Here is a 24,878-nt window from a genome sequence, read left to right as displayed (position 1 = left end):
GAGCTGTGATTACAGGCAGATCTCTGTCTCATGTCCTCCACCCCCAGCTCCATCAGATAAATGCCCCTTGGTGATTGCAGTTTAGGAAGACAGTACTCTGAAGGTACCGACATGGGGGCAGACGGACAACATCCCTCCGCTGCAATGGATACCCCTTCAACTGATATATCAGCTCTGCACTTGAAGAAATCCAGGTCCCATCCCCCCAGCAGCACTCCCAGGCAGTTTGTGCTTAGCATAACCTTGAACTCCCAAATGAGCACTAAGCCCTTGGTTACATAGCTAATCAGGGTCAGAAGAGCTGTCTCCTAAGTTGGGGGAGGGATAGGGCTGGCGGGTGCTGACTTGCAGGTCTCCACCCTTCTTTTTGGTTCACCCTTTGCAAGTAAGTTATTTTTACTCTTACAAAGCAGTGTGGAGCTGTTTTAAGCCTACACCAGCCACTTCTGATGGAGCACTGTGGCTGCCTGCGGCTCTTGATTGCTTAACTTTGCATCTCCTGTCTTTTCTGCTGAGTGCTTGTGAGCTCAGCTCTGCACCCATCTTCGTTCACTTGTCACTTATTTATAGGTAATACACCTGTGTCCCCTTTTCCTTCATTGTAGCTCTTGTCCCTGACACACCTCAAGCCCACAGTCCTTACCTTGCTTCAGTAAGATATTTTATCCCTTTCGTTTAAGTCTGCCATAACTTTGTAATGGCTTTGTTCCATCAGAGTAGTAAAGCCAAGTCTTCACAGTGGCCTCAGGTCAGGTCAGCGTATTACCACTCTTCTGCCCACTGCCACCTGAGTCACACAGAGAGTCACACGGAGCTCCGTTGCGTCTTTCCCGGGCATCTGTATGAGACCTCTGACTGCAAGAGGTAAACAGGGTTCCATCCTGTTACCTCTTGTTCAGCACATCATCTTTCCTCCAGATGCTTGCTGTAATCCACTGGGACCCATGAGACTGTCCCCTCTTGAGTTTGTCCTGCTGTGGACTCAGGGTGGGGAGTGGTGCTGGCCGGAGTAGATGGTGGGTGAATGCAACAGACCGGAGCTGAGATGATTTCCTCCGGGAGGCACTTGCAAATTCTAGCTTCTTCCATTTGCAAAGAAAGCAAGGTTGAGAAACCATTTTCAGTGGCTTGGAAAGAGCGCACACAGAGTGCAGACAGCACAGAGGCTCTGGATTCTGGAGTTCTGAGTGTTTTGACTTTTGACCCAACATGGCACCAGGCCTTGGCCTCCCTTCTCCTACAAAGGGTACTTGCTGCCTGTAAGGATTGCTAAAGGATTAGGGAAGATAACAGCCACTCCGCATGGCCTGGCTCAGTGCTAGGTCAATGGTCATGCTCAGCCTTCCTGCTCCTCCAACAGTTCCTTTCCCACCCTGGTGTGTGTGTGTGTGTGTGTGTGTGTGTGTGTGTGTGTGTGTGTGTGTGTGTGTGTGTGTGTATGTATGTATGTATATCTGTGTGTGTGTGTCTGTGTCTGTGTGTAACTGACTTCACTATCTAATCCAGCCACCATTGACTGAAAAACAAAGTTCTCAGCTCCACAAAGTCTCTGGAGGGAAAATAAGGGTAAAAGGAGGGAATTACAGAGTACTGGGGTGTCTCTCAAATTCCCTTCCTCTCTCCACAGTGGTTCCTGCTGCAGAACCTGAGACCATGGCCAAAATAGCACAGGTAAGGGTCTCTCCTCCTCAAGGACCTGCCCTTGGGCCTGGAAACCCCAGCATCAGTTGGCCAGAGTAACCCCAGGTACCCTCCGCCAACCCTGGTACCTTCAGACAACTCCTGGCCCCTTCCTCCCTAAAGGAGCAGAGATGGCTCTAACTTTGCATCTCTGGTTCATATGCAAGTCACCAGTGACATACACTGTCCCAAGTACAAAAGGATGGGAGTGAATCGGCCCATGGACTGGAAATGCAGTGCCCGAGGACTGGCTGGATCACAGAGCTTGGACGGCAAAGTGAGGATTCTGCCTCTGTGGACAGCATTTTTTTTTTTAGATTGTTTCATGCCTGAGAGCTTCTTCCTTACCTGGCATGGCCGTCATCTACCTCCGGGCTTCCGTACTCTTATCTTCTAGACCAGGAAGCAATAGTTTAACTTATTTCCAGTGGTTCCAGGTTCTGTCCTTATTGGGTGGGCCTGGGTGGCATGCCCTTTGCAGTGGGAAGTTGAGCTGAGCCTAGCAGAATTATGCTGCCCTAGGAAGGGAGATGCAGAACTAGATAGATGCTAAATCACAATGAGAATCCCTTATGTCCTGAAGAGGCGTGTTCCAAGTTATATGCATTTGGGGTATGTTTGCCTGGCCAGAAAGACCCTAACCTCAGTCTTTCGCACTGATTGACCACTCTGTCGGGTGATAGAATTTGAGACCAAATGAAACGTTCTCTTCAATTGGCTAAGCTTGGCATGAGGGGTTCTTCTGTGTCAAGGTTTGTCTGAGTAAGTTCTCAGTTAACTACCCTTCCAGTGCAAACTTGGCAGTGGAAGGGATGAGCTGAGGGACCCCAGCTGATTCCAGTTTGATGCCGACTTTATCTTTCGAACTTCTCCATCTAGTCGCAGAGCAGAGCTCTTACCCAATGGCCGAACTGAGAGCCAGTTTCACTTGTGACATGACACCCAATTTGTCGGGAATAGTCACATTGCAGAAAGTAATGTTTATGATGCAAGACAGACCCTCAAAGTAGCTCTTGCTCAGCTTCCCCTCCCTGCCCCTGAAGAGCATGCTTGGTCCTGCATTGTCTCTGATCGGGATGATCAGAAAGGAGGATGCGTAGTTTTGGACAAAGCTCCAGGACAAGAGCTGTTGGTGCACACCTCTTCTTGAGTGTGCACTGGGAGGCACTTGCCTTGCTGGGTTCTGAATGGCTCAAGAGGACAGGTCAGGCCAAAGATCAGCGGGGCCAAGACTTGGCGTTCAGAGCTTTGGGCCAGGGCTCATAGACCCTCTCAAGCAAGCAAGTTTCAAAGTGGCTGGGCCTGAAGGGTTCCTTTTGTCCTGGTGCAACTGGATACCCTCACACTGCTTTGGTGGGACATGAAAGAGACCTGGGGCCAGCATGGGGGCAACCTTTGAGTTAAGAGGCTTTGGGAAACAAGAAGGGTCTTCTACAGACTGGCTGGTTCAGAAGGCCAGGTTTGAGGAGGGATCTAGTGTGGTCAGGGGAGGGACGTTCTGGGTGCTTGGTGGGCAACAGCCTTTGGAGGGAGAAGGTTGCAGACAATGATACCAGGGAAATGTGAGGAAGGGAATTTGTCTACTGCAGTGCTCCTCACCTTCCTCATGCTGTGACCCTGTAATGCAGTTCCTCATGCCGTAGTGACCCCCAATCATAAAATGGTTTTCGTCTACTACTTCATAACTGTGATTTTGCTACTGTTGTGAATCATAACATAAGTCACTGTGTTTCCCAATGATCTTAGGCAACCCCTACGAAAGGGTCATTTGACAACCCCCACAGGGGGTCATGACCCACACAGGTTGAGCACCGCTGGTCTATTGCCTGCTGTTAGCAGTATCTGCAGTGCCACCCCCATACACGCGTGCACACCCCACACAGCCTTGCAAACACACTGCACACTGCTTACTTCCCTTGAGCCCAGTTACTTCAGTTCCTTCTGTCATGATGTGGGCCTTCCTGTCACCTTCCAGAGAGGTGAACTTGAGATCCAAAGGCAAGGAGTCGGAAGATGGTTCTACGTAAGGTCCCAATGGGCATAAACTCTATGAGGTTTGGGGCTAGACTGCAATATGGTATATAAAACCACTTTGCAGACAGGGAGAGAGTGTGCATATGTCCTGGGACCCCATAAGCTGCAGGATGAAGTGGGCATCAGAGCTGATTGTGGATTCTCTCTGCTGGAGTTCCTGTATAGCTGGTCATCTGTCTACAGGATGTTTATCTGTGTTCTAAGGAGGCCCGGGAAACCTGCAGCAGCTGGGGTAGGGCCTCACAGGCCAGAGCCTCAAGGCCTAGGCTGCTCACCATCTGGCAACAAGGCCTGCTAAATATTTCAGGGTGGAAAGCCCTTTCTCCACACCCCCTCCATTCTGAGTATCTGAATCCAGGATCCTGCCTGCAAGGGGTTCAACGGGCTGATTACAGGTGTCCTGGACAGCTGCACAAGGTAGCATTTAGGAATATAAATTTTCCACAAGAGGGCTAGTCGAGGCCTGTGGGAGCTCAGCCAGGATAGTCTGAGGGACTTTCTATATCTTTATATTAGCAGCCAGGCTACATCCCTTTGCTTACAGTCCCCATGAGCATGTGACATCTTAGATCACAGGGCTGCTAGGCAAGTGCCGAAGACTTCCCTGACCGTGTGCAGAGGTGCGTGGAAGACTGAGATAGACCCTTACGAAGCTTGCCTCTCCATGAACACTTTGGCCAAGCCTGTGTGAGCGAGCCATTAGCCAGCCTTCCCCAGAGCCACATTAGCTGCTTTATCTTCAGCCCAAACAGCACCAGAACCCAGCCACACCATCCAGGGAGATGGAGGTCCTGAGACTCTATGAAAAGGAGAAGATTGTTTTTCTTCTTATCGAGAGTGGAACAGTACAACCAGTTGCTACCCTAACTTCTCCATCTTGAACCATGAGCCAGAATAAGCCCCCTCTTTCTTACATCGCTTTTGCTCAAGGTATTTTATCACAGTGAGAGAGAAGTAACTAAGGCAACCCTACTGATCTCAAAAAGAGCATGAGTGTGAAACTGCTGCTGACTACTTAATCTACACAGAAGATGGGTTACATAGTGCACCTTCCTGCAGACAGGATCATGAGGAACATCTCTGTTTAATGGACAGAGTTTAATGGCCTCTTTTTAATGGAGAAAGCAAGGCCAGGTACAAGAGCCTTTGCTTTGCCCCAGCCCTGAGTTTATAAATTCTGGGCACTGGTGCCTAAGCTGTCTAACCTGGGATTCCTTTCCCTAATGTTCTTACAGACCCCAGACTTCTGTGTGTTTCCTCTGTGTGGTAATTTCCATGGCCTCTCTCCCCAGGGTAGAGAGCAGCTGTTGCTCATCCTGAAGGAACTCAGAAACTCAGACATCATCTCCAGGAAATCAGCTCTAATCTGCTCAGCACATATTCTCAGTAATTCACCCATCTATTTCTGGAGCAAGTTACAAGGTGTCCCTAGCTGTCCTAGCTCACTGGTTCACCATCTTCCTGAAGCTGCGACCCCTTTGATACAGTCCCTTGTGTTGTGATGACCCCAGCCATAAAATTATTTCAGTTGCTACTTCATAACTGTAATTTTGCTTCTGTTATGAATTATAATATAAATATGTGGCATGCAGGATATCTGATGTGTGACCACAGTGAAAAGGTCATTCAATCCCCAAAGGGGTTGTGACCCACAGGTTGAGAACCTCTATCCTAGATCCTGTACTAGAGGCTGGAGATACATCACTGTGCATGACAAGGAGTCACAGCCATCACAGGGATTTTTTCCCCCACTCCCCTGTGCTATACTTAGATGAATGGCTTGTAGCTGCAGGTGTTACTCTACAGCTCCCTGCCTGACTTTTTTGTTTTTAATAGGAACTTGGGTTCAAAACTTAGTAGATTCTCAGTGAGGGATGGATGGATGCTTGCATGCATGGGTGGCTGGATGGGTAGTTGGGTGGATAGATGGGCATGTGGACAGATAGATGGTAGTTTAGTAGGTAGATGGGATGGCAGATAGACAGATTGATAGATACATGGACAGAAGAACAAACAGGTAAATGGATGGAAGGACAGATGGGTGGATTGGTGGGTGGGTAAACTAATGAGTGACAGATGTATAAGTGGGCAGCTCTAGTTTCCCTAGAAACAAAACTCTGTACATAAGAAGGCGTTGGGGGTCTAGGCATGGTTTGGTACTGCTACCTGCTTCTAGCTTGAAAGTGGGTCAGCCTGGCACAGAGAGCAACAGGTCTTCAAAAGCAGCCATCCCAGCATGGGAGGCAGACAGTGCAGTTTAATAACGGCCTGTTTAGTCATCAAGGAGAGGCAGGTGGATGTCACCAGCTGAGGAAGCAGTCCTAGGCTAAGTGATGGTAGCTATTCCCTGTGACCTGCCACACCATCCTGACATCTGCCAGGGAGGGAGAGACATGGTTTGCTGAAAACAGCCATCAGGCCTGTGACATGCTGGCTGGCTCATGTGTCACCTGTCCTCTTTGTTTAGGTGCTTTAAATTTCTCAAGGTACATTGCCTTTCCCTCCAGGTGGGCCCCAGGATCAGTGGCAAGGAGTTTGGAGCTAGAGAGATGACAGACATGTGGGCTGCAGATGGAGAGAAAGCATCATGAGTCATGGCAACAGTTGGCTTCCTAGGCAGACCCCAGAGGGCCTGGCTCCCAGAAAGATATTTCAAAGATAGACACTCCAGTGCTGCTCCTAGCATCTCCAGTGCTGAGCAATGGGACTAGGAATCCATGCTACGGAGTCAAACTGTGCGCTCCCCTTCCTGCATCCCTCTTTAGCATTCTCCACCTCACAGGGGAAATACCTCCATTTCTTCATTCAACTCAGTTACAGTTAGCAAGCTCTCTCTGGGCTCCACTGCTCAGCCTGTGCCGGGGGTAGGGGGATTCACTTTCTCTGGGCTCCATTGCTAAGCCTGTGCTGGGGGTGGGGAGATTCACTTTCTCTTACGCACTCCTGACATATTCGTTATAGCATCTGTCCTTGTGGAGTCAAGAATCAAAGAGTCAGATGTGATGTCACACACCTGTATTCAGGTAGCAGTGACAGGAGTTCAAGGTCAGCCAGCCTTGGCTACACAGTGAGTTTAAGACCAGCCTTGGCTATGTGAAACCTTCTATCAAAATAAAACAAAACAAAACAAACAAACCAAAATGACCAAGAGGAAGGTTAGGCTAAAAGTCTTTAAGGCCCTTTGCAAAGCAGACACTGTGGTCCCCTCTGCTCCCTTTGTCTTCACCCTAGAAGCTGATGGTAATTATTCTCTGACATTGCTAGATCAGGATATAAAAAGAAATGTCAAATGGTTAGGAGGTAAAATTCTAGCAGGACGCTGGATTTTCTCTGATAGCAGGAACTTGGGGACTTTTTCTAGTTAGTCTGTGAACCATGTACAGACCAGTCCTGACACTGGATTAGACTATCCAGGGTGGCACTGCGCCAATGCAAATGTGGCAGGCCCTGGGAGAGCCTAGGAGGGCAGAGGGAGTGTAGGCGGGAGGTGGGGCCAGCATATGCCATCCCTGCTTGCTTGGTCTGGTATCTGACCTGTTACTCTCTCCCTACCCAGGGCTGAGATCAGGTTGCAGGGGATTCACGAATGGCGGGAAGAAGGCTGTGTCCCTTTCTGGTCACCCGCCCAGTGGGAACTTTAAATAGCGCCCACGCACGCATGCCTCTGAAGAGCCAGCTTCTGGGACCTAAGGCAGAGGGCAGACGGGTGTCTGGCTGGGTCCTGCAGTAGGAGACAGCAGGAGACACCAGACTATGGGAGGACTCCTGCTTTGCCTCACTCCTTGAAGGCACAGTGGGCTTCTCAGCCTCCGGCTACAGAGCCTTTTCTAATCTCTTTTTTGGAGCTGGTGTTGGGCTCAGCTGTTTTCTCTGTAACTTACCTCTCTAGGTATTTCCTATTTATAGGCCGTCTCTGCCAAGGGGCTCAACTAAAAGCAGGTCTTTGTTCTTTCTGAATCTTCAACCCTTGGCCTAGGGCCTGGCACAGACTGTGTGCTTTGTGCCTGCCCAGGGGCAGCCCTTGTGAACTGGAATCACCCAGTGGTTCTCTCAGACCCAGTTCTTCTCCATACTGTATGGCTGCCCCACATCTGACTCCTCCGTGAAGCAACCCATTGTGCATTCGGCTTTAGATCTAATGTCTGAGGTCTCCTGGCTCCCTGCCCTCCTCTCCTGGCCTACAAGGACCCTGCCAGCTTGTCCTTAGATGCCAGTCCACAGCTCAATTTACTGGGCCCCCAAGGACCAGGAAGCTCTAGGTTCCCCTGAGTAGCTGGCAGCTGTGAGGTTTATACAGCTGAAGACAGATGGGAACAGGAAAGAGGGCTAGGGGGGTGTGGGGGGCTCCTTCTTGGGGATCAGTTCACCTTAAACACTCCTGAAGTTGCTAATCATATTAATGACAACGAAAAGCTCTGTAAACTGTAAAATGCTCTGAGAAACAGGAATGCTGAGATGTCTTAGACAGTGAAGTGCTTGCTAGGTAAAACATGAAGGCCTTAGTTTAAGCTCTGGAACCCAGCCCTCCACCCAAGATAAAAAGAATATGCTGGAACATCCTGAGAATAGTGGTGCTGGGGAGGCAGAGGCGGGTGTATCCCTGGGGCTCAATAACCAGGTTACCTGTGATAGGCAACAGGCCACAGAGAGACCCTGTCTCAAAAAGTAAGGTGAGCCAGGCATGGTGGTGTGTGCGTTTAACCTCAGAGGAGGCAAGTGGATCTCTGTGAGCTCCAGACAAGCCAGGTCTATATCGTGAGTTCAAGGTCAGCAAGGGCTATAGAGAAAGACCCCGACTCAAAACACCAAAACCAAAACAACACCAAAAAGCAAACCCAAGATGGATGGTCTAGCAAGATATCTTAATGAATACAGATGCTCAAGACACCAGCCTGACAACCTGAGTTCAATCACCAAACCCCACCTAAAGATGGAAGGAGAGAACCGACTCCACAGAGTTGTCCTCTGACCTCCACATTCGAGCTACAGCGGCACATACCCACCCTCTAAACATGGCAATAATAAACCTTTAACCATTCTTAACAAGAAATTAGGGTAGACCAGGTGTGATGCTGCATGCCTTTAATCCCAGTTCTCAGGAGCCAGAGGTCTGTGAATTCAAGGCCAACCAGGGCCACAGAGTGAGACCCTGTCTCAAAACAAACACTAAAAACATGGCATCTGATACCTGAGAAACACCACCTATGGTTGACCTCCGACCTTCAACTACACACACACACATACACACACACACACACACACACACACACATACCACCGGTCGGTTCTTGGCACTCATTAGGGTCCAGCCTGCCACTCAGCCAAGCTTTTGACCTGTCCTTGTGGCATCTGGTAATGAAGGGCTCTGAGCCTTGGCCAAGCTGCCCTCCACTGGAGGAATGCCACTGTTCTTTGAGCCATCTGCATCTGGTAGTTCTGTAGGGGCTTGGGGGAGAGGGGGTCAGCCACACCCTTCCCAGGTGATCTCAGCACTTGTTTTCCCTCAGGGGATCAGAGCTCTGGCCTGAGCCAGGGTCCAGGTCAAAGGTCAAAACTCACCCTCTGCTTCTCTCTCCACAGGGTGCCGTGTACCGAGGTTCCATCCATGACTTCCCAGACTTTGACGCAAATCAGGATGCAGAAGCTTTGTACACAGCCATGAAGGGCTTTGGTGGGTGGGGCCTACTCAAGAGCGGGTCCTGCAGGGAGGAGGGTGCATGGGAGATTGCCACATGTACCCAGGAGCCATTTGCTGCTATTCTGTGACTTTTCCTGGAGAACCATGAGCAAACATTAGTCTACCCAGTCAGGACACCAACGACAAACCAAAGAAACCATCCTACCCATCTAGTCTGATAAACCAGTGACTTTATTGGGGCTACTTACAGGAGCATAGGTCACTGCAAAACTAAATGGGGGAAACCCACTCATGGTGACAAGGCAGGAGAGCTACATTCTCCTTAGCACTCACTGTCTAGCTTACAGGCAGCTCCGCCATAGACCCGCCCCTCAGCCACTACTATTGCTGTAACATCTTGGGGGAGGGGCCTTATGGTCCATGTGTCTGTCTGAGCTTTTTCCCAGTCGGCTAAGTTCCCTGAACTTCTGAGCCTTGTAAATTTCATGAGCTTCTTCTCCCCCACCTATTTATTTATATATAAGTTTTCTATCTGAATGTTAGGAGAGGGCATCAGATCCCAGTACAGATGGTTATGAGCCACTGTGTGGTTGCTGGGAATTGAACTCAGGACCTCTGGAAGAGCAGACAGTGCTCTTAACCTCTGAGCCATCTCTCCAGGGCGCTACCCCTCCTCCATCCTTGAGAGATCATCTCCTTTCCATGGAAAGCTACTCAGCTGCTGTGGGGGAGGGGGCTGTGATGTTGCAATGTAGTTTGTCTTGTTTTGTTTTGTTTTGTTCCTGTTGCTAAGAGATTGGACTCGGGTCCTCACACCTGATCAATTTAGTGCTCTCTGCTTCTGAGCAATATGACTAGCTTGTAAACGTAACAATAAAATACATCAAAGCACTAAAGAGAGAAAGAATACTGAAGCCTCACCCGTAGTACACCTGAGCTTAAAGAATAGGCCTGGTTAGTGAAACTGAGAGCCTTGGTCAGTTGGCGCCCTCTTGGTGGCTCCCGTTCTTCAGGGTGACCTGAATTTGTGCTTATCACTACCCTCATTCGTCTGCAGTTGAAAGAACACTATGTTGGCTGTTAAGGTATCTAGGTGTTTATAAGTCAAGTGCAGTGTGAAGCCTTGTGAAAATCCTTACCTGTCTCTCTTGTGGCTCAGTTTCTATATCTGTGCCACAGAGAGCTCCACCAGGGACTACTTTGAGAAGGCAATGACTCCTCTCTGTGGGGACTTAGAAGTTCCTTTAGACCAGTGGTTCTCAACCTTTCCAGTGCTGTGACCCTTTAATGCATTCCTCGTGCTGTGGCGCCCCCCAACCATGAGATTATTTTGACATTACTTCATAACTAGTAGCAGTAGTTTTGTAATGTAAATATCTGACTCCTGCGGGGTCTCCACCCAGAAGTTGAGAACCACTGCTATCCCTTGTTGGGCTCAGGAAGCTGCTAATACCTGCAGGAGGTATTAGGTGAGGCTCTGCCTGTTCAGGGAAGCAGCCATGGGGGATTCCTGGAGGCGGCTGGGGAGGGTGACAGTGTAGTTGAGTGCAGTAGGCTTGCATCTGACTGAGTGCAGTAGGCTTGCATCTGAGTGCAGCAGGCTTGCATCTGAGTGCAGTAGGCTTGCATCTGAGTGCAGTAGGCTTGCATCTGACTGAGTGCAGTAGGCTTGCATCTGAGTGCAGTAGGCTTGCATCTGAGTGCAGTAGGCTTGCATCTGAGTGCAGTAGGCTTGCATCTGAGTGAGTGCAGTAGGCTTGCATCTAAGTGAGTGCAGTAGGCTTGCATCTGAGTGCAGTAGGCTTGCATCTGAGTGCAGTAGGCTTGCATCTGACTGAGTGCAGTGGAAACATGAGGGGATGGAGATTTATTACCTGCAGCTGGAAGAGGAATAGTTGCAAGCCAGTGTCCTCAGTGAGCAGACCAGGCACAGAGACTATAACGCATGCCCGTTCAGAACCACACCACCATGGTTCCATTCCTGATCGTGCTCATGTTAGAAGATGTTAGAAGTACAGTCCCAACCATGCTCACTGTAAATACCTCTGGCCATGCTCTACTTGCATCAGGAAGTTTCTGCTGAAAACAAACGAAAGGGCATTTTGAAAGGACATCAACACAGGAGTCTGAACCCAAAGGTACAGCCTTGTCTTAGTCTCTAACGACAGGTGTCCTCAACTCTTGTAGGCAGTGACAAGGAGTCCATACTGGAGCTGATTACCTCCCGAAGCAACAAGCAGAGGCAGGAGATCTGCCAGAGTTACAAGTCCCTCTATGGCAAGGTAAGCCACACGGGGGAGGGAGCGTCACTTCCTGTCCATCTCTGCCCTCCTACTGCCTCTTCCTCACCCTTCAGTCTCACTTGTGTGGGCACCATGTGCAGGCCACTCACACTGAGAAAGCGCATCTGTCACTCTACACTCCCTGGTCCCGGGAGGGACAGACAGTGGTAGGGGAGGGCACTGCTGAGGGCTTGAACCTGAACAGCCCATATGTGAACTGCATGAACTCGGGGCAGCGGTCTGAAATCTCTAGAGCAGGGATGTGGTGTCGCAACCCCTTGGGCAAATTTCTATCTCCAAAACCATAGAAGTTCCGATTGATAACCGTAGCAAAACTACAGTTAGAAAGTGGCAGTGAAAATAAGCTTGTGGCTGGGGGTCACCACAACATGAAGAACTGTTTTAAAGGGCCATAGCATTAGAAGACTGAGAACCACCGGTCTTCTCTAAGGGATAATACTAATGTCTTCTCCCAAGAGCTGGACTCAGCAAGGTGATTAAGCCTTGGACACTCACTTATCACTTGTCACCATGGTGTTCCCCACCCCCAGGACCTCATCGCAGACCTGAAGTACGAGTTGACGGGGAAGTTTGAGCGACTGATAGTGAACCTGATGAGGCCACTTGCCTATTGTGATGCCAAAGAGATTAAAGATGCCATCTCGGTAAGAAGCCTGGGTCCAAGTCTGCACTGGTGTGCAGATGTGGGCAGTGGGGAGGTTCTGGGCTTTGCCACACGCTTGCAGTCAGTCCTAGCCCACCCAGCAAATGTGTCCTGCTTAGAAAGGCAGCCTGTCCTGGAGGGGTGGCCTAATCTTTTCCAGCTTAGCAGATGGGGACAGATATTAGGGAAAAGTAGACCCTATAAAATGGGGCCTAGATCCTGATCCCCGTGGCAAGGGGTATAGCCCTGAGAAAGTGGATGGAGACAAACTCATTGAAAGGCCCTGAGTCTAAGAGGAGGCTTTGGTGAGTAAAAGTGCAGAGAACATCCCAGGCTGGGGGCTGTGTATTTCATGTATGAGCAAGACTTACCTGCTGGAGGCAGAGATGCTTTCTAGGAGGAGGGATAAAAAGCCCTTGGTTGGGTGTGATGTGCAGCTTTGTAATCACAGCACTAGGAAGTAAAGGCAGAAGGATGATGAGTTTGAGACCAAAAGAATTAAAAGGTAGGGAGTGGGGCACTGGAGAGATAGCTCAGCGGTAAGTTCTTGCTCTTGCAAGCATGAGGACCTGAGTTCAAATCCTCTCTGCTCACATAAAAACCGGACATGTGTAACCCCACTATTGTAGGGCAGGGGTCCAAATGATTGCCAAGGCCTACTGGTCAGTTGTTCAAACCATAACAGGTTTAGTAAGAGACCCTTATTACTATAAAACCTTATTATAAAAATGAGGTTTTAAGAAAGACCCCTGAAATTGACCTCTGACCTCTGCACACTGAGCCCCTGATTTAGGGTGTATGGCTCAGTGGTAGAATGCCTGCTTGCATGGTGAAGCTCTGGATTTCATCCCTAGCACCCTAAACGTGTACACAGAACCCTTGATTGCATCTGGCACTTGACAGTTTATAAAGTCTATGATCTCTGCCATCATTGAGTTTCATATGACCCATAGATTCAATCCATAAGTGGATACACTTGCCCGTGTGAGAAGTCATTGCCTTCTCAGTCTGCCTTAGAATTTAGCAAAGCAACGAAGAGCTTTCCCATTGGATAGTTGAGAAAACTGGGGCCAGAAAGATGGCGTCCTTGTTGGTGCTGAACATTTTGCCAACATTTCTTTTATGCACAAAGCGCTGACATGTTTCCTCCACTGGACGGGTAACTTGGAAAAGCCATGCAAAGACCACTCAGCCCGACTTAATGAACACCATGTCCTCTGTGGATCAGACTCTGGCAGTGCCCATCAAAGTTCTATTTTTCCACCAGGCTGTGAGGATTTGTGCTGACAAGGCAGGAATGCCAACCCTGTCACAATCTCTGCAGGTGGTCCCACTGAAGCTGCCAATGGCCGACATCTTACTTTCGGTTGTGATTCTAGGAGGAAGAAAATTCAGGATTGTGTCTCTTCTCTTCTGCAGGGCATTGGCACAGATGAGAAGTGCCTCATTGAAATTTTGGCCTCCCGGACCAATGAGCAGATGCACCAGCTGGTGGCCGCGTACAAAGACGGTGAGATGGGCGGGAAGGAATCAGACTGCAAGAGTGGGGACACCAAGACTGACAAACCATCCATCTGACCTATCCATCCCTTTAATCCTCTGCCAACCATCCACTCATCTATCTACCCATCCTTCCGTCACACTACCCATCCATCATTCATTCATCCAACATCCATCTTCTCATACTCTCACCCATCATCTGTCCACTCAACATCCGCATACCCATCCAGCATCCATGTACCCATCCATCTGCCCATCCATTTACCTTTCCATCTACCAATCCTTCCATTGATCATCTACCCACCCACCTATCTACCATCCATCCAACACCCATCTATCTATCGTCCTGTCCATCTATCCATCTAACCATCCATCCCTCTGTCTACCCACTGTCCTTCTGCCCATCCATGCAATAAGTAACTGTTCTGTGCTGGACAGTATGCAGGCTCTCAGGAGATAAAAACAGCGTAGCCTCTGCCAGCTGGAAGTCGTGGGCTCATACAATAATGATTAGCTTCAGAGAAAGATAGCGATGACACACAGTGGTCAGATTTTACAAAGGAAGTGAACAAGAACCAGACTTTTTCCCCAAGAGAGGACCTATGTCAGAGATAACTTCTCTTAGGAGGAAGTGAGGAGTTTATTGTAGGGAGAATTTGGTGACAGGTGGCTGTTCTGTCAGAGGGAACAACAGTATAAAACCCCCTCTGTGGAGGTAAGTTAGGTGGCCCAGATGAGGCTGGAGAGGTGGTGGGGAGGTTAGCATCATGGAGGGCTTGGGAGCCGAAAGAGAGGTGATGTTACTCAGAGTTCAGTGGCAACTCAAGGGGACTGCAATCAGATATGGACTTTATGACAGTTGCTTTGTCACTGTGGGTAGAACCTTCTGTCCAGGTGACGGTGATGATACAGTAAGATGGTACAAAGGGACAGAAGTAGTGTCTACTTCAGAGTGTCACAGTGCCCATAGCTGTGAAGAGAAAGCTTGGGTCTTGCCATGGCAGCCATGTAAATTGGATTGGGGTTTATAACCATAGTTAATCATACGAAGTGGGGTGGGGCAAAAAAAAAAAAAAAACCTGTTCTGGATCCTGAAGGTTCTGGGGAGTGAAACTAGAACCCCTATGTTCCTTCCACAGCCTATGAGCGAGACCTGGAGTCTGACATCATTGGAGACACTTCCGGCCACTTCCAGAAGATGCTGGTGGTACTGCTCCAGGTAGGTCTGTGTGCAGCCTGGGGTCCTTTGCTGCAGCTCTCCCCAACTTGAGGCACTGGCTGCTTTCACTACTTCTCAAACAGGTGGCCTAGGAGAGCTGCAAGGTGGAAAGGCAACCTCTAGGCCACGCCTCCTTCACTGTCTGCCCACATTTGTTTCATCCTCTAGAGCCTGAGAGACCACTCTCAAGCCGGAACTCTGTCTGTCCTTGTCCCAACACCCTGCTTTACACTGGCTTGTGCCCTACAGAGACTCAAATACTGCCTCCCTCCCCTTCCTCATGCATCCTGCCTCCTTCCTGTGGCCGATTCTTTAGGCATACACGGGGACCTGCCTGCCCTGCCCACCCCCAGCCAAGCTCTGATCCTCGGACCCACCCAAGAGTCTCTAAAGAGGCTATAAAGTATGCCACCATGACTGAATCTGGCCTACCATGTTGGATTGTTTTTTTCTTCCGTGTTTCTACATTAAAACAGCCAGACATGGTGGTGTGTGTCTGTAACGCCAGCACTGGGGAGGTAGAGACAAGAAGATGAAGTCAGGAAGGGCTAAGAACTCAGAACACAAAACAGTAGGGCTAGAGAGATGGCTAAGAGGACCTGGGTTTGGTTCCCAGCGCCCTGGAACTCCAGCTTCAGGGGATCTGACAGGACACCTTCTGATCTCTGCACTCACCAGCACTCGGGTGTATACAGCTTTAATCACCCATGTGTGACTAAAACATTAAAGAACGGAGCAACTTTCTACTCTCGATTCTACTCAAAAGCCAGGTTTCTGGGTTCCTTTGATGTGTAGAAACTTTCTGTTATAGCCTGCAGCGGGTAGAGAGCATGCTGCCTCCCCGTGCCTGACCTGCTCTGTCTTCTGTCTGCTTGAGCCTGTGGGAGTCTGTGACCACAGGCACCAAGGGGCAAGCGTTATGACCGAAATCCAGTCCCAGGTTGCAAACCGTCTGAAGCTTTGCACATAAGTCAGACGACTGCTCTGTCCGCTCTGTCCCTTGCTGCTCTTGCGTTTCCCTTCCCCCACTGACTACTGTTTTCCTGTCTCTGTAGACAGCCTACACTCCATGTTCTAATCAGCCAGGGTGTGTAGGTTTTGGGAGTGTGACATTCGCACCCTTTCTGAAGCTGCATGTTCTGGAGAAGAGATTCCTGCCCTGCATCTTGGGATGTTGTTTCCACATCTCAAAAGTCACAGTGATATGGCACCAATTACAGACGTGCTAGCTCCGCCACAGTTCCCGAGAGAGTTGAGGGCTTTGAGACCCTAAAACACGCAGTATCAAAGGGAGAGGAAGAGACCAGCTGCAGACCTGGGTCGGTGGGAGTAAAGCTCAGGATGGCTAGCCCAGTTCTCTTCCAGCACTTTCCTGTTGCTAAGCTACCTCTGCTGGGCGGGGCCCAGGGCCTAGACAGGGCAATAAAGGAATCGGGACGATTGGTATTTCACAGCTTGGGAGTTTGGACCTTAGGCTCCAAGTTCCAGATCCTCATGGGTAAAATTTTGGGTTCAGGGAGATGGGAGACTCTAACTCATGTCCAGTTCTAGGCTGGGACATGGTAATATGCTTACAGTTCCAGCTCTTGAGAGCTAGAGGCAGAAGGAGCTGCAAGTTCTGAGCCAATCTGGTCTATGTAGTGAGTTCTAGGCCAGCCAAGGCTACATAGTGAGACCCTGTACCATCCTTTACTCCCTGGATATTATAGTGTGGCCTGCCATATAGAATTCTGTCTTCAAAGTACAATGCTTTTGTGTGCTGCCCTGAGATGGAGGGGCCAGAAGGACCCTACTCATTTCTAGGACTCCTATTTGGTCAGAGAAGGCCTCCCTACAACTCTCTACAAGCATTTCTCCTGATTCAGTCGCACTGCTGGGTCTCCCCCTGGCTTCATACATTGGAAATACACATTCCCTTGTGTCTGCATCCAGGGAACCCGGGAGAATGACGATGTTGTGAGCGAGGACTTGGTCCAGCAAGATGTCCAGGTAAACATTGCCTTATGGGACAGGGAGAGGTCAGAGTCTGGGGATGGGGTAGGGTGAAGTCTTTTGTATTAAGCACTAGAAATATCTGAAACAGTTTGTTTTTTCATCGGGCTTCATCAGAAAAAAGACATGGGTTTCTTTCAGAGGAGGTACACTGTATGTTAATTCAGCAAGTGCTGGGTGGGGGGAAATGGTGAGAAGTGATTTGGGGTAAAACCAAGGTAGACATTACCTGAGGAACAAGACCCCCTACCACATACACAGAAAGACGGAACCATGGGAGCTTTGGAAAGGGAGAGCAAGAAAGAGCGTTCATCTCACAGCCCACAGGGTAATTTTGGAAGAAAGGGGAAGGTCAAGTCTGGGCAATAAAAGTTGAGTGGGAGCTTCCACAGAAAGGAAGATGGAAACGTACAAAGGTCAAGAGGTCACCAGTAACAGCTATGTTCAGGGTCGGACAGCTGCTCTGTGTGGCCTAGCCAGTGTCCTCAGGTTTGTTCTTTCTCTTGGTCTCATTCACTCTTCCTTCTCAGGACCTGTATGAGGCAGGGGAACTGAAGTGGGGAACAGATGAGGCCCAGTTCATCTACATCCTGGGAAACCGTAGCAAACAGCACCTACGATTAGGTGAGTTCCTGAGAACCGCAGTTCCTCCCCAGGTGACTCAGGGGACGCGTTTCTCTTTTCCTTGTTTGCTGATGGTGCACAGGAGCTACTTCATCTCCAAACCCAAGGCTAGCCCTGTCTCGGGGTTAGGCAGTTGCTACCAAGTCATTGTCAGGACAGTCCTAGCCCTGCCCTCAAGAGTCCTTGCACAGCACACACGACACAATCGTGTCACCTCCCAGCCACGGCACCAAAGTGCCAGCCTCAGCCTCCTGTTAGCGCTTGATTCTTGGCTATTGTGCCATCCCCTTCAAAGGCCTCTTGTTCTTTTGATGTTTTTATAGCAATGCTGTTAGATGTCATGTCTGTCTTTCTGTTCCTCTCAGTGTTTGATGAGTATCTGAAGACCACAGGGAAGCCCATCGAAGCCAGTATCAGAGGGGAGCTGTCCGGAGACTTTGAGAAGCTGATGTTGGCCGTGGGTAGGTCCTGGGGGCCACAAAGGAATCTGGGATGGCATCCTAGAAGTAGGACAGGAATGAAGGGGATTTCCATGGTGTGGCATTAGAGAAAAGCAGGCAGTAGAGGCTTGGTTGAGCAGTGTAACTGAGATGGAACAGAAAGGAACTCAGCCTTAGACATGGGTGTCCTTGTCCTGTGTGTGACAAGGATAGAAAATCCCACCTCAGGTTGGGATAATAATCATCAAAGAGCTTGGAGGGTCTTTGCCAGGCACCATGCTGCGTTACCTCTTTAGAGGGCAGCATCCAGTGCTGCCTTTATCTCCACTTAGCAGGTGAAGAGGCTGGGCTGCCTAGAGGCTGAGTCCCTTACCAAGGAATGGCTTCATAAGGGATCAGGGTCACCTTGACTGTAAGAGAAGCCAGGAGCTGATGAGTCCAGATTCAAACCCAGAGCCTCTCCCTAATGTCCTGCTCAGCTGGAACAAGTCACTCAACCTAGCTGGGCCTTGGTTTCCTCCTCTGTTGGATGACAGTAGGAGGAATGGCTGGACTTACTGGGGTGCTTGGCCAGGCTGGTGTTTTAGCCACAAGTTGGTTGTTTTTTGTTTTATTTTTAATACATGGTCTCATTTAGCCCAGGCTGGCCCTAAATTATGAGGTCTGCTGAGTGTAGCTGTTTACCTTACCTCTGTGTGTGTGTGTGCATGTGTGAATGCCACCATGCCTGGCTTATTTGGTGCTGAGGACCTTAAGTGTTCTAGGCAAACACTCTCTACCACTGAGCCAAACAACATACCCAAGCTGTTTTCCTGCCTTTTTTTTTTTCTTTTCCTTTTGTTTATTTTCTTCCTCCTACTCCTCGTCTCTCCTTCTCTCTCTCTCCCCTCCTCTCTCTCCTTCATATATATAAAATATACATGTATTTTATATACTATATATACACTCCCATTTATATATATAACATATATGTATATTTTATATATAATATATATGCCCACACACATACACACGCATCTCTCTCTCCCCTCCCTTTATTAAAAGCTAAAGGTGCTCTGATGCTGAGGGACATTGGAAGGCAGGATTCTTCCTGCCTTTGAACTTGGTGGTCTCTAATAGTTAGGAACAACTGGTAGCACACTCATGGGCCTACCTGGGCTATGGGAATGAATCTGAGGCTAGCCTGGGCAATTTGGCAAATTCTCTTTTATAATAAGAAGTAATGAAAGGGTGTGGGATATATCACAGTTGTAAAGCACTTCCCAGCACACCCAGGGTTAGAACTAGAGGGGAGGGAGGGAGCAAGCTAGTGAGCTAACCCTGCTTGGTGAAGCCTTCCCGTTTCTGGGCAATGGGGATAATTTTCCTTCTTCTCCCTCTTCGCTCCTTTTCTCCAGTGAAGTGCATCCGAAGTACCCCAGAGTATTTTGCTGAAAGGTTGTTCAAAGCCATGAAGGTAAGTAGTGGGGTTAGTGGGAATGATATTGAGGGGGGAGCCTATGCCCACTCCCTCAAGACTGCAGGGATTTTAGAGACTGTTCTGGTTGGGTTTTCATTGCTGTGGGATGAGCCCTTCTGGGACAGCCTAGGGAAGATGCCCCATGTCTTAGGTGAGCACCACACCTGGGTGCTACCTGGTCACACACCCTGTCAAATGTTCATGTGCCCCACCTTTATGACCAATCAGAGGGTTTAGTGGTGGCCTGCCCCTGATCCACCTCCTTTGGGTTGGCAGCTCAGACTTTTGAGAAAATAGTAATTAAAGCAGAAAGTAGATGCTTGCTTGTGATACCACAGCCTGGGATGGTGGGGCGGTAGATCATTAATTCAAAATCATCCCTAACCTTGTCACAATAGTACAAAACTAGGCTAGCAGGTAAAAGCACATGCGCCATGGCCACCAACTTTAGTTCGGTCCTTGGGCCCCTCATGGTGGGAAGTGAGAACAGATTGCCAAAGGCTGTCTTCTGCGTTCTGCACATGTCCCTTGGTATGTCCACGCCGCCCTTACAAATAAATAAACGTAATTTTTTAAAAAAAGTTTTATGGACTAGAGAGTTGGCTCAGTGGTTAAGAGCATCAGTTGCTGCTTTTCCAGAGGTTGTGAGTTCAATTCCCAGCACCCACATGGTGGCTCACAACCAACCATCCATGATGAGTTCTGATGCCCTCTTCTGGCATGCAGGTGTACATGCAGGTAGAGCCCTCAAATACATTTAAATAAATAAATCTTTTTTTTTAAGTATGAAAGATAAGTTTTATGACCTGGAGAGATGATACAGTGATTCAGAGCACTTGCTATTCTCCCAGAGGACCCAAGTCCAGACAGCTCACGACTGCCTATAACTCTAACCCAAGGGATCTCATGCCCTTTCTAACCACTGCAGTCACCTGCACACATACGGTATATATGCAGGTAGACTCGGATATAAAAATAAATCCTAAAAACCTCTTCAGACAGTTTCTCTGTGTAGCCTTGGCTGTTCTGAAACTCACTCTGAAGACCCGCTGGCCTCTGACTCAGCTGGACTCTGCCTCCTGCTGACTGGTGGCCTGGGTCACCACTGCACAGATTTTAAACCATCCAATAAACATGAATATTCTTCTGCATCTCGGTCCAGTTTAGAAGACCCTTTGGCACCCACCAGTAAACTCTCCACACTGGTAATGGTGACTGTTGTGACCAGGTGACTGGCTTCCCTCTAGGCCAGGTGGTGACATCTCCCTGGTGTTCATTCATGTGACACAGACACCTGTGGCATTTCCAAAGCACATCCATGCAAATTAGCATTTGCTACAAGAGATCCAGGGGCTCCGGCTGTCCCCGTGCAGAGTGGCCGGATGTTCCCTGTGTTCTGTGTGGTAGGGAGGTTGGACTGCTTAGGGAAGGTCAGAGCAGGCAAGTGTATGAAGGAGAAAGAACACAACAGATCTTCAAAGTTCCTGCCTTCTTTGTTCCTAGCTTACATTTTCTTCTTGTTATGAAAATACAAGTTCTGCGCATGCTAGTGTCTCTTGTCACCAAAACCTCACTCCAAACCCTGTCCCTCGTGCCTTCATGTCTTCCAGGGCCTGGGGACTCGAGACAACACTCTGATCCGCATCATGGTCTCCAGGAGCGAGCTGGATATGCTTGACATTCGGGAGATCTTCCGGACCAAGTACGAGAAGTCACTCTACAGCATGATCAAGGTGAGCAAGCTCTGGGAGGGTGGGGAAGGGCGAGGGGGGGAGCGGAGACCTCCCACCACCTCCCACCACCTCTCAGGTCTTAGGGGCCTCTACACAGCAGCATGTGGCTCTTGGGCATCCAAAGAGCTCCTTACTGTAGTGCATTTTCAAGGAAGTCCAAGCGTCAGGGGAGCTGGTGACAAAGGGAGTCTGGAGTGATGGATCAGCTGTTAAAGAGCACTGGTTGTTCTAGCAGAGGACCCAGGTTCAGTTCCCAGCACCCACATGAGGGCTCACAACCATCTATAATTCCTAGTCTAAGAAATCTGGAGAGGGCTCTGCAGCTCCTGCACGGCAGCCATCATGAATGACATGGTAACCATCCGGACCAGGAAGTTCATGACGAACCGTCTGCTTCAGAGGAAACAGATGGTCATTGATGTCCTTCATCCTGGGAAGGCAACAGTACCGAAGACAGAAATTCGAGAAAAGCTGGCCAAAATGTACACGACCACACCAGACGTCATCTTTGTGTTTAGATTCAGAACCCACTTCGGTGGTGGCAGGACAACTGGCTTTGGCATGATCTACGATTCTTTAGATTATGCAGAGAAGAACGATCCTAAACACAGACTTGCAAGGCATGGCCTTTATGAGAAGAAAAAGACCTCCCGTAAACAGCGAAAAGAACGCAAGAACAGAATGAAGAAGGTCAGGGGGACTGCAAAGGCCAATGTTGGTGCTGAAAAAAAAAAAAAACCAAAGGAATAGATCTGCGGTGACTTGATGTTATGGAGTGAGTGATGTGACTTCTGAGAAGGCCAAATAAACTAAAAAGCTTCTATGATAAAAAAGAAATCTGGAGTGGTAGGTCAGTGGTTAAGAGCACTGACTGCTCTTCCAAAGGTCCTGAGTTCAATTCCCAGCAACACATGGTGGCTCACAACCATCTGTAATGGGATCTGATGCCCTCTTCTGGTGTGTCTGAGTACAACTATAGTGTACTCATATACATAAAATAAATAAGTCATTAAAAAAGAAATCTAATGCCCTCTTCTGGCCTCCCCAGGCACTGTAACCACATAGCAAATATAAATATATGTAGGCGAACACTCATAAGTATGGATGGATGGATGGATGGATGGATGGACAGACAGACAAATGTAAATAAAGGATGATAAGAGCTACACAGAGAACCCCTGTCTTGGAAAACCAAAACAGAAAAATAATAATAAATAAAGGAAGGCTGGGTCCTGCAGGGCTTGCAAACAGACTCAATGGCCAGGATGCTGTCCAAGGGCAGTGGGTATCTGAGTCTACAGAGAAGCTCACTGAAGAACACAAATGAGAATTAGAGAACCCTGGAGCCTGTCTCAGGGGTGGCCATCCCATGAGGCCTTGCCAGGAGAGCATTAGATATAATAGCTTTATAAGCTAACAGGGAAAACTCCAGTTTGTACTCGTGAATGGTATCAAAAGAGGATTTTTTATGGGTGTCATGCACCGAACATTCCATGGGGAAATACATTTAGAAAAATCTAGAACAAACAAAGATGCTGTCGCACAGAGTCTTTACCTGAGAACTTCTCATAGCCGATGAATCCCAAAGTCCATTCCAAAGCCTCAAGGGATAAGCCATCTCTGAACATCCAGCTTGATCAAACATTTGTTTGATTTTGAGCATTTTCCCGTGGGCTGGTGTGGGTGCTCTGCCTTCTCTTCTTGTCCAAGAAAAGCCATGGTTATGTCTGAGGTCACCTTTTCTCCTCTCTTTCCCCAGAATGATACCTCTGGCGAATACAAGAAGGCTCTGCTGAAGCTGTGTGGAGGAGATGATGAGTAAGTGGCCCTGAGATGGAAAGACAGCCTGACTCTTCCCGGGCCTGTCCCAGTGGATGGGTGGCTTGCATGACCTGGGTCTCCTATGAGGCTGGAATGCCAAATGGAGGAAACGGCCCTCGGTGTTCCAATCTCTGCTGTCTTGGGGTCTGTGCCTCTGAGCAAGTGTAGCTACTGTGTGTGGAACTCTCTGCTCCGTGAACTTGGAAGTCGATCTGGTGTCTGGACTAGGGATTGGAATTCTAGAATTCAGGGTACTTACGCTGGGCATGGTGGTACACACCAGAGCCAAGCAGATCTCTGTGAGTCCAGACTGGTCTACGTAAGGAATTCTAGGCTAGCCAGACTGACCTGTGAGACCCTAGCTCAAAAACTGAAAGGGGAAGAAGCCAGCAGAAGTAGGTCTGGAAAACCCACCACCTCTAAGAAAGCCTAGGGATGAGGATTGGCCCTTTTCTACCTATGACTGCTGTGGCTACCTGTGGAACGCTGGGCAAAGAGATGAGATGGCAGGTGAGCTGCAGGGAACCTTCCTGGAATATGAAACTAGGTGACTGTGCCATGACACAGCCAATTTTTAAAGATTTATTGATTTATTTATTTATTTATTTATTATGAGCATACTGTAACTGTCTTCAGACAACCAGAAGAGGGCATCAGATCCCATTACAGATGGTTGTGAGCCACCATGTGGCTGCTGGGAATTGAACTCAGGATCTCTAAAAGAGCAGTCAGTGCTCTTAACCGCTGAGCCATCTCTCCAGCCCCAGACACAGCCAAATTTATACAGAGGACATTGTGGGTTCTTAGACTTCCTTCTTCAGGGCTCAGAGGTCAGTTAAGAAAGGGACATAAGAGCTTTCTATTGACTATGCTCACTGCCACAGAGGCCAGAATCCTCTGTCACATATACTGGCCCTTACATGTCCAGGCACCTTGTAAAAAGAAGTAAAGGAATGAGGCAGCCATATCCTGCCCTTGGCTGATTTGGGAGGGGATTTGGACAGGAGTCACCCGTGCTGTAAGGAACAAAGAAGAGGTTGGGGGATGGTCCTACTGGATCCTGGACAAAAAGGCTGCTAGGGGGAAGCCCCACTGCAAAGGTTGGAGGGGGCTTAAGGGAAGACAGAAATCATGGCACTAGAAGGTCCTCAGATGAACTCATGCAACAGAAGAAACAAAGTCAGACAGGTCTGTGTTGGTGTTGGCATGTGTGTGTGTGTGTGTGTGTGTGTGTGTTGGCTGCTGTGTGTGTGTATTTGGCATAAGAGTGTGCTGGAAGCATTGGGGTGTAGCCCATGATGACATTCCCTCCCATCCTCTCCCCGAACCCCTCCGTTCCAGTGCCGCTGGCCAGTTCTTCCCGGAGGCAGCACAGGTGGCCTATCAGATGTGGGAACTTAGTGCAGTGTCCCGAGTCGAGGTCAGACCCTCCCCACTTCCTGCTTGACCTCCTTAATCACTGGCTTCTCCTGCTTGCACCTTTCCGCCGTGCTGGTTGGCCCCCAGCTGCCCCCTGGTGGCCAACCCGAGCTGAGGCGTCTTACATCTGAAGCTGCCACGCCCCTGCACTGGTTCTAACAGCCCAGGGAGTGTTCTGCCTGCTCTCTACTAACAAGGTTTCCTTCAGGGAGCCCTGACTGGTTCCACGAGGAGGGCCTCTGCATTCTGGACCTGGCAGTTGGGCTGTGCATACTGAGAGCAGAGAGGGCACCCCTGCTGCTGTCACTATGTCACCGCAGGATTCAGGGGGTTATTCCTGAGCACTGTCACACCTGGGGGTCCACACAGGACAG

General features: G+C 49.2%; 2 protein-coding genes across 3 annotated transcripts in view; both read left to right on the top strand.

Moving 5' to 3' along the window:
* Nucleotides 1-24,878, top strand: part of ANXA6 (annexin A6) — a 52,106-nt gene that overhangs the window by 9,029 nt on the left and 18,199 nt on the right. For both annotated transcript variants that reach the window (XM_080924554.1, XM_080924553.1), the window contains exons 2-14: nucleotides 1,628-1,671; nucleotides 9,294-9,384; nucleotides 11,539-11,633; nucleotides 12,185-12,298; nucleotides 13,717-13,807; nucleotides 14,937-15,016; nucleotides 16,949-17,005; nucleotides 17,539-17,632; nucleotides 17,998-18,093; nucleotides 19,470-19,528; nucleotides 21,142-21,264; nucleotides 23,024-23,082; nucleotides 24,427-24,505. In XM_080924554.1, the coding sequence (XP_080780680.1) occupies nucleotides 1,654-1,671; nucleotides 9,294-9,384; nucleotides 11,539-11,633; nucleotides 12,185-12,298; nucleotides 13,717-13,807; nucleotides 14,937-15,016; nucleotides 16,949-17,005; nucleotides 17,539-17,632; nucleotides 17,998-18,093; nucleotides 19,470-19,528; nucleotides 21,142-21,264; nucleotides 23,024-23,082; nucleotides 24,427-24,505 (1,056 nt within the window). In that variant the 5' untranslated portion in view covers nucleotides 1,628-1,653. The remainder of the gene's footprint in view (nucleotides 1-1,627; nucleotides 1,672-9,293; nucleotides 9,385-11,538; nucleotides 11,634-12,184; nucleotides 12,299-13,716; nucleotides 13,808-14,936; nucleotides 15,017-16,948; nucleotides 17,006-17,538; nucleotides 17,633-17,997; nucleotides 18,094-19,469; nucleotides 19,529-21,141; nucleotides 21,265-23,023; nucleotides 23,083-24,426; nucleotides 24,506-24,878) is intronic.
* Nucleotides 21,607-22,014, top strand: LOC308426679 (small ribosomal subunit protein eS24-like; the record flags this gene model as incomplete). The annotated part of the gene is made up of 1 exon (XM_080924555.1): nucleotides 21,607-22,014. One exon carries the CDS (start codon nucleotides 21,607-21,609, stop codon nucleotides 22,012-22,014), a length of 408 nt encoding a protein of 135 aa, XP_080780681.1.

Source organism: Micromys minutus, assembly GCF_963924665.1.
Source record: "Micromys minutus genome assembly, chromosome: 10".
Taxonomy (NCBI): domain Eukaryota; kingdom Metazoa; phylum Chordata; class Mammalia; order Rodentia; family Muridae; genus Micromys; species Micromys minutus.
The sequence above is the reverse complement of the archived record's forward strand: the minus strand, read 5'-3'. Positions and strand labels throughout refer to the sequence as shown.